The sequence below is a fragment of the Aptenodytes forsteri genome, unplaced genomic scaffold (assembly GCF_000699145.1).
Source record: "Aptenodytes forsteri isolate BGI_AS27 unplaced genomic scaffold, ASM69914v1 Scaffold7, whole genome shotgun sequence".
Lineage (NCBI taxonomy): Eukaryota > Metazoa > Chordata > Aves > Sphenisciformes > Spheniscidae > Aptenodytes > Aptenodytes forsteri.
Window position 1 is genome coordinate 1,818,924 of NW_008795919.1, and position 9,885 is coordinate 1,828,808.

At 42.5% G+C, this 9,885-nt stretch overlaps 1 protein-coding gene across 1 annotated transcript in view; it reads left to right on the forward strand.

Moving 5' to 3' along the window:
• Positions 1 to 9,817: 9,817 nt before the first annotated feature.
• SFPQ (splicing factor proline and glutamine rich) overlaps positions 9,818 to 9,885 on the forward strand; it is a 10,842-nt gene continuing 10,774 nt past the window's right edge. The window contains exon 1 of the mRNA XM_009284822.1: positions 9,818 to 9,870. Coding sequence (XP_009283097.1) covers positions 9,818 to 9,870 — 53 coding nt within the window. The remainder of the gene's footprint in view (positions 9,871 to 9,885) is intronic.

The window sequence follows — 9,885 nt, forward strand, 5'->3', positions numbered from 1 at the left end:
CGGGCGGTGGTGACCCGCTGCGGCACCGTGGGCCAGCCGCACCTCGCCGCGCCTCACGCTCCGCCAGGCCGAGGCTCTCTGGCATGTCTGGCCATGACATGGTGCTCCCGTGCAGCACTGCCAGGCCACGGTGCCCGCCTCACGGCATGACACCTCCATGGCACGATGCTCACACCATGTTCCCCAGCATCCTGCTTGCCCCCGGGACACCCCGCCTCGTACCCAGCACCAGCGGTGAGGTTGCCCTGGGGGCTGGATCCAGTGGTGCAGGGTAGGCCAGGATTGTTGCGACTCCCCTTCAGGAACGCTCCAGAAGTTGCCACGTTGGACTCGCGGCCTTCCTGTTGGAGAGGGTATGTATTTGTTTATTCAACAGGATGTTCAGCACAGTACAAACCATAATTTAATGAAGTAATTGCATTCCAAACCCAAAGCAATGAGAGGTTTTAACGTACCTTTCAGCCCAAGTCTGTTCACTTTTAATTTTGTACCGCTGTGGAGTCTAGAAGCACTTCCTTCCTGTGCTGAATCTACTGCACAGTGGTTTTGCAGATGGCATGGAGTACTTGCAGGACATTCGGTTTGTTCCGAATGTAGACCGACCTGGTTTTTGTTTGTTGTGCCTCTGCTGTATCACTCATGAATGAACCGTTATGTCATTTTTTAGTTAATTTAACATTTGCTGGTACAACTGTAAAACATCCATGTTTTTAATGTTGGAATGGATGGTTTATATTTGACCACATTTTTCCTCATCTGGTGTTGATCAAAAGTTCATATAAAGGTTGTTTCTACAGACTCTGGGGACTTAATCCCATGAAGATTTGCATATCTGTTTAACCTGAAATACCTGAGAGGTCACATTTTGGTTGCAAAAATCAGTGTAACCTTTCAAGGTTAAAACCTAAATATTTAAAGCTTTGTAATGTTGCCTGTCATTTTCATGCTTTCCAATGATTAAGACACTCAAAACGTTAGCAAGACATAGGCCTGTTAAGAAAAAACTTGAAACTATGCATAAGATACAGATTGTTGCCTTTTTTATTGTGAACAACATCAAACATTACCAGCACCCACAAGCCGTTGATAAGAACAATGTGTTCCCTTCTCCTTACTACTTAAATAATCAAACTGCTAATTAAAAGTTTGTCTTAAAGAGAAATCTCCGCTTCCGAGCTTTAGCTGATTTGCACAATTAAAGGGTGGTATTAAGCAGCAGCTGCATTTCAATGGTGAATGAAGTGATCCTTATATAAACGCTGTCCTTCATCTGGCCTAAAATGCTAGATACATAATATTGGGATTAATTTAGGAAATCCTGTCAAGTCTCTCTTTAGAAATGACTGCATTCCAATGACAGTGAAATAATTAATGTAATAAATTAATAAGTTATGAATAATGCTTTTCACTTATACAATAATCCTCATCCTCAAGTATAAAATAGTTCTACTTGATGAGTCATTTTGTGAAATTTCTTAAAGAATTTGGGATTTTTTAGTGACAAAAGATGTTATGTGTAAACTGTGAGCTTGATGTGAAATTTAATAATAATTCATAAAGTACTTTTATCCTTAGATAGCTACAGATGAAAATAATGAATATTTTAATCTTTTTAATGGGCACAAAATATAGTAACAATAAAATATTTTAATATGACTTAATATTTATATTGGTATTGTTTTTTGAATAGCTAGAAATTCTAATATAGTCTAAATATAGGGCTGCCACATGTCAAGGTTCACTTGGACACGTCCACTAGTGCCCTGAGCAGATGGTGGGACGTGTGGATGTTGTGCATAAATGGCCACTGTGCACACACAGATTTCCCAAAAGCATGTGTGTAACAGCACAGATGTGCTGTACATGTGCAGATCATCTGAACACTGAAAATGCACACATTTCTGAATGGGATTTTCTAGGAAGGCAGAAAATAGAGAGAGAGAGAAAAAAGAGGCAATAGCCCTCTTAGAATATAAATATTTGTAAATTACCTAAACAATTGGTAACAATGTTGAGAAATCCAAGTATTCAGAAGTCAGGAGGAAGACCTTAAAAGATGAGGTTGGTTTATGAATTAAGATCTTAATTTGCTTTTTCTTCTTGACCTCTGGTTTCTGAGGCATTATAGTGCACTGCCTTCGCATTTTTAGGCTTAAGTTTAGAAAGTGTATGTGTGTCAGGGGAGTTATTTGTTTGTTTTTTTGGTTTTATTAAACCTATATTTTCATGTAATGGCAACTCCAAATGCTCAGGCATTCAGAATAACCTCAAATAGCATGAGACTTCAGTAACATCACAAGGCTTGACAAAACTGTTATAACTTATTGGGGCTGCATTGTAAATTTCCACAGTATTTTATAAAATGAAAATTTTATGTAACTTGTTCAAGCATGCTAACGGGAACAAACATCTTTATTTCATTGCATGGTTCTCATAAGTAAATTAGGGAGTCGATGGAAATATTTGAACTTTCAACATGCAACTGAAAATGCTTTCAGACCACTAAACAAAATATTTTGGTAGAAATAGATCCTGTCATTAAAATAGATCATGATACGACCATATGCTGTTGAAATCTATGCCTGATGGAGGTTTGCTTAAGCTGATGCTATGGACAGATGAGAGGGTGACAGTAAGCGTGGACCATTTAAAACTAGATCCCCCCTGGTGTGTTCTGTAGACGTATCTCAGCCTGTGCTCGGAATAGGGCACTTGAACTAGTGCAGGATGTTTTCCAGCTTGTTCAGACCTGACTTACTTTTGACTCTAAATGAACTGTATATGTACTAATGTGGCTAAAAAAGACACTGTATAATATGTAGATAATGTGGTGATAACTAGTGCAGAGCAGACCTAGATAAATGCCTGGATAAGGCAGGGAAAAGATAAGATTATTCCACAGTATTGTTTTTGAATTGCTTTTTAATTTACCCCTGGAGTGCCCGTATTATAATCTGCTGCACAATTCTGCATGAGGCTATTTGTCTTTAAAACGGTGACATTTAAAAAAGAAACCATGAAACTCCTTTCACATGCAGGCTGCAGTTCAATGAACTGGATGAATGATCTTTCCACATACCCACGGGCATGCACAGCTGAATATAGATCACCCAGAAAACCTGCCAGCCATACGTATTGAGATCTAGGCACTCCTTCCTCTGTTCCAGCTCAGGTTCTCTTCAGAGAATTGCAGTTGCAGGTGCTTACAGTACTGCTGCGTGTTTCGGGCCAAACACAAATTAATAACAACGAATAATCTTGTTTCCTTTCCAGTGAGCTCAGTGAGCATCCAAATAGGACAGGCTTTGTAAGGTGGGCTGAGAAACATGGCTGTTGCATATGTCGTACCCACGTCCGGGGCCCAAGGAAAGACTCAGAAGAACAATGTTGGATGTACTATATAAAAATATGGGACTTCGGAGTTAGCAAAGCATTCTCTCTCCTGACTTCCAAGGCACTGCATTAGGAAAGGTTGAACGAGCATAGGTTAGACCAGTGTAGCTATACTGGCGAGTCACTCCTGTACAAACATGCTTTGTGCTGCTAACAATGGGCTATTGCCAATGGAGTTTCCTGAGCAAAATCCAGAGATTCTTCAAGGTTGTCCTCAACCCCTCTGCAAATTCCACCTTTTGCCAGGACGGCGTTTGGCCACCAGTGGACACCACGACACAAGGAACAGGCATCTAGTCCAGACAACAGGCACGACACTTGTTAAGAGCAGCGTGCCCGTTCGCTTGGCACGTGACACCAAGGATGGAACCAGCACAGCGCTGTGTCGTTGTGGGATAAAGTGGCCTGAGAGGAGGGACAGTGATGAGAAAACGGAGGAAACAGAACTTGGAGAATTGAGGGAACGTGAGAGGTGAAGAAAAGGAAGGCTTGGAGTTGAAATGTGGTGCTTTGGGCACTTCTTTGTCCCCATCGTTGCGGGGGACTGAGACTGGATGTGATGAGAGGCCAATTCTATATCAAGTGTGGAGAGATGCACTAGGCAGTGCTAATGGGAGTGAGAGCTACAGCCTCCCTAAATCCCAGTCCTCAGCACATCTGGCCTGGGTGCACAGAGAAGACTGTGTTTAAAGCTCAGAGGAGGCTCTATTGGGGAATGAGCTTGAGCCTGGTCTAGGCGAGACAAACTGGAGCCTTGCAGCTTTATTTCCTACTCTCCTTACTGGTCTCTTGAACCTAGAGGCACCTCCCCAGCGGAGCAGTAGTGACAACTCTGGAGGAGATGAGCAGCTGGCAGCCTTTTCTGTCCCAGAGATGTGCAGAACTGCTGAAATCTCCTAGTTTTAGGTGGCCCCATGCTGCAGACACCTCCAAGGCAGGGCTATAATGAGGCAAGCAAATCCAGTGAATATTTCAGTGGAAAAACAATTGCTAGTGGAGTCTCCTCTTGGTGCCTGAGCAGATCAGGGGGACAGGCCGTCCCAGGGCCAGCAGTGAGGTGGGTTTGTCTCCCAGCTCCGGAGCTGCTCTGGCTTTGTCCCCCGGCACCAGGCACATGGGGTGGCCGGCAGCAGGGCTGTTCACCGGGCGGGACTTGCATTTCCCTGGCACTGGTGATGTCAGGGGCCTGCCTCTGTGAGATCCCCCGGGGCTGCGAGGACAAAGGGGAGCAGGAGGCTTGAAACAACAAAGATCAAGGAAAGAGAGAAGCCAAGTTTTAAAAAGCGACGCATTCAGCGTGCTTAGTCATAGATACACAAATGCAGGAGGGCTGGCAGAGGCCTATTTTCATCCTGAAACTCCCCCTCACGTCCCAGACTTGCTGGGCTGTGTTTGCTGTTGAGATAACATCCCCTTCCCCCACCACCCACAGATTACTGAAGGAGCAGCCGTTGCAAAAGGGAAAAAAAAAAAAAAAAGGAGGTGGCCTTGCTCTGCCTGCAGGAGAAATGTCAGGAATTGTCTGATGGTGGGTGGGATGAAAGGAGGAAGCTGAACTCTAAAGAGAATATTCTAGCTCTGCTCGTGCAAACAAATGCCCCTCTGTATTTTGCTTGATAAGAACATCCAGGAGCAGGTCTTCCTGTGTGCAGGCAGGACAAGAGTGGAGTAGTCACTTCCACATCTCTGAGGGATTTGATTTGTACACACTGCATCATCCAAAGCACTCCAGGAACTGGAGGGTGAAAAGATGTAAACAGTTAGGAAGAAATACAAGCGTCATCAATAATTAATAGTGTCTTCTTGTAATGAGAATGATCCAGTATTAATTATGAAGTTAATTTCTATTTGGATGGATTTGTGGGTGTATATGAAATTTGGACCAGGATTTAAGTTCAGTGCAATCATGCTTTTATTCTAATTACAATAATTATAAATCTATTCTGCATCTTCTTTTTAAGTCTAAATAACACAGGCTTTTGTTTCCAAACATGCCAGACGTCAGTTTTTGTGCACCAAATATGGCAGTTGTTAGATCCCAAAATCGAATCTGTTTATAAATACAAAGGAAATTGTTTTCATTCATTGTCACTGTGCAACCCTGTCGAAATGGGAAAATAAGCCCGGAACATAGATAATGATAAGTACACTGGGTTTCTAAAATCACGGAGTCAACAGTGATGAAGGAACTTAATTGCATACATCATGAAATATTTAAACAGATCATGACCAACATGTGCAAATGTGGTATCTAGACTTTTACACCTAATTCTGTATTATAAACAGCTGATGCTACTCTGCGTCAGTGGCTCTCAGTCTTTTTTACTCTGTAGCCTTAAAAATTGTCAGTATGCCATCCACAAGTCACTGTTTCTTGCAGTACTTTTGAAGCTTATTTTTCATACTGGGTGATCTATTGTGAAAAAGTCTATGGCAGAAGCACAAAACTCAGAGGGAGAAGAGAACTGGGTTTCTTATTTAACTGTAGACCATCAGCTAGACACATCTTTGAGGCATGGATGCATCTAGTTCATAGCAGATTGTGGGTGGAGGTTAGCATAGAAAGCGAGCAGAAAACTCATCTTTGTTGCAGTAGGTATTCTTACACGGTCATTAACTATTTTCCAGCTATATTCACGCCTTGCTTGTGCTACCAGTGTAGATTTATTGGCAAGTTATTCTAATGGAGATCCAGTTTATAGTAACAGAAATTTTGTACCAGGCTCATAGCAGATTCATGCGTCAAGGCACAAGAGAGGAAATACAATTTTTCTCTTTGCTTTTGTGTCTTTGCTTTTGTTTTTTCATCTGCTCTTCTCTCCTTGCTGAAAATCTAAACTCCCACCCCACGTAAACTTCCTTCCTGTGACATAGCCCTGTGCTTCTTTGATCAGCAGTGGAAGAGTTAGTCTTGGCAACAAGCTGTCATCTCTGAGCACCCAGAGTAAGACAGGGTGAGATTAGTAAGACCTCAGTAAGACATTGTTTCAGGCTGCTTGCAGGCTCTGCTAGGCATCGTGATACGATGATGTTTAGAGAGTATTATTTGCCATAATAAGACGCCAAAGCTAATTAAAAAAAAAAGTGAACTGTTAGACTTTTGCAAAATCTGAGTGTGCTCAAGGTCACAAATTTTGCCTGGTTGAGGTTGCCAGACCTATAATCCTCTGGGAAGTCTATTCAACTGCCTGATGCTACAGCAGTATTGATTTTATCTTTGTCTTCTGAGAGTTACTGAAAAATGACATGAATAATCTATGGAGTTGCTTGGCCATTTCTGTTCTTTGGAGACCTCCTCTTGATTCTTTATTGTAAGTTACACAGGAGTGCCCACTTACAAACTCTGGTTGCTGCTTTTTAACATCATCCTGAATTTTGTGCTGTGACTACATTGCTTTTTCCAAATGCAGAATAAAACTGTTTATTTGAATACTTCTACCATTTTCATGTTATGAAGAAAAGGGTTTCTGTTTTTCTTATGGTTATCTCCTGTACGTTTCCAACGTTCCCCCTTTTGTGTGAGTTTATGTTTTGGAAATAACAGTGGATTAAAAAAAATACAGAGAGAAGACATTGCCAGTCTTTAAATTTTTAAGAAAGTCATGGCAGTCTGATGAAATACGGCATTGTGAGTCTACTCACTTTTTCTGCCCCAGTTACATTCTTTGCATAGCCAAACATTAACCAGAACTGCAGTTCAGAACTGCTGGTATTTTTGCAGAGCTGATGTATCTGTTTTCTGTTGAGCGCTTGTGTTGTCTGTAAGAATGAAGAACAGGATTCTCTTTAACAGCTATCTCCCATTCTTGTCACGTATTTATTGTCAGTGACAAAATTTTAAAATATCTTAATAGAAGAAATGGAAGCTGCTAACTGTAAGGCAGCAGGATAAATTTTAGTTATGCGTATCTTGTTTCTCTCCACAGCTCAAGGAAATGTATAGATTGATGGCTTTGTTGTACAACTGTGCCGAGTGCTTCTGCAAGCCAGTAAGCATCCTTAACTCCAATTGACTTCATTGGAAACGGAGGGCTCTTGGAGCCTCTTGGAAGGCAGACTTGGCATGCTCAAGTGTGCCTTCAGCAGACACGCACAGTGTGTACAAGCATCACTCTGCCGACTGGCAGAACACAGCTACTGCTGAGAGGAGAAAGCAGGCAGCCAGGGGATGGGAAGACCAGCTGTTCCAGTGCTCAAGACACCAGATTCCTCTTCTCGCCTTTCTATGGATTGTGTGATCTTGGACAAGTCACAGGACTTCCCAAGCTCGGAGCTCTCTATTTTTAAGCCAGGGTATGAAGTTAAACACGTTAAAGGTAATGAGATGGTCAGATACAATGGCAGTGGGAACTGCATGAGTATGAATGATAAGTAGTTGCACTTCTCAGGTTATAATAGCAGCGTAAAACATTTCCTTCTTGGGTTCAATGATTCCATCGATTCTTTCTTCAGGCCCGGTGCTTGTCTTACCCATCCAGTCTCACCAACCAAGCCCTCCCTCATGAAGACTAGAACACAAAGCAGTGTCAGAAAAACCACTGCGGAGTAAAGCAATGTTCTTGGATCTGCTAAGTAGTGCAAAGTAATTGTAAACAGGCTAGAGATTCCCCCTGTGACATTCCACACCACCTGCATTGCCCATCATGGGAAGGGTAGGGAGAAGAGGGAAAGGGAAAGGGAAAAGAGGGGACATGACTGGGAAAGTTTCCCGTTGCACTTCCTCACTGGTCTGCTGAACGTTTCTTTCGCGGAAATAAATCTCTTTTGTGACTTTGATGCTAGTTTGGATTTTGACAGATGACTCAAAACTACTGCTGCTTCAGACATTTCAGTAACTTAATTTAGTTCAGAGAAATTAGAAATGGAAAATGCTGAACTTTAACCCTTCCAGGTTGAGAGAACAGAGTCTCCAGCAGAACTGTGAACTTATGGTGTCAGTAGTGTTCAGATAGCAGACTTCCCTGCAGATCCAATATTACCTTTTTTGTAGACTCTTGAGCCTGATTCGGATCTCTTTTGTTCCATTAGGAATCAAGATTACATCCACTGAAATCAGTGATGTTACTCTGCAACCCCTCCTTCCCTTCTTTCAGTCTCTAAATTTGCTTGACTATCACTGTAATCTCTTATCTGGCCCTGCATTACTTTCACTCATCTGGGTTAAAAAATGGCCTACAGGCATATTTGTCATGGTATACAGGAAAAACCTCTTGGAGAGCAGATTTAATCCATGCTGAAGGAGGGAGTGAAACAGCGCAGGAGGGAGAGGAGAACTCTCATCATCAGTTGCCATGAAAGTTGCTCAGAGCTCTGCTAGCTGTTACAGCAGCTATTAGCCACTCCTTTCATCCTGCTTCAGCTTTATGTACCAGATGTTGCTGTAGGCATTTTACTTCCTCCTTTATTCTATAAAAGGTGATGCTGTTATTCATGAAACTGTGTTGAGCCCTAGAATAATGAAACCGTTCTGCAGAAACCCCTGTTGTTCCAGACAGGTTTACCCGAGTGCACCACACTAGCACTAGCAGAGCCTGCAGCAGGGTAAGGACGCTACCCTGCACCTTCTGGGTGCCTCACTGCTCTGATCTCCCTGTCCACTCCTTCTTTTGCTTCCTGATTTTTAAAATTTCTGAGCATCTCTAGTTCTGTGATGTACTTAAATTTGTGCAAACAGCCATTAAACTGTTTCCTTCTTGGTCAAAAATGCCCAGGGAATGCCCAGGGAATGCAGACACAGCATCTCCTCACAACATTTAATTGCTTCTTTAGCGGTGGTACACGTTACTGTGATTCGGGCGATTTTACTGTTTGTACGTGGGACACTTACAGAACCTCATGGGGTAATTACTCTTAATTAGCAGGTTGGACACATGCCGCTCTTTCCTCCTGTGATCTGCAATTAATAATATAGAGATAATGCAGATTTCTTCTTGTCAGTCTTTTGTTTATGTTTATAGGAGGAGGAAATGGTTTAGGGAAAAATTATCTAAATCAACCACCTGCTGAGATCCATGTCCTTCTTACCTGAAGATTACCCTGCGCTTGATGGCAGCTGAGACGTTCATAACTTCAGACACCTCAGTGTCAGCCTGATTCCCTCTTTCATATATTCCTCTAAGGCCTGCTACAGGTCTTTTTCTCTCTTCGGTCATGGACCACTTCTTACCATGGCTTAATTCACTTTTGTAGATCAGTTGTACAGTATGAAAAATCTTCATAAGTAGTAGCACTGGTGTTATCTTTTAATTAGATATTAGTATTTTGGGGGAGGGAAGGGTCTTGAGTTCTCCCTCCTTTTTTGCTTCTCCCAACAGGCCCTGTTAAGCTGAACTAATGTATGTATGCACTAAACACCCCAATAACCAGATCAATATGAAGTGTGGAGAAATTGGGACCAGCGCTGTTTAACATCTTTGTCGGCAACATGGGCAGTGGGATTGAGCGCACCCTCAGCAAGTTTGCCGACGACACCAAGCTGTGTGGTGCGGTTGA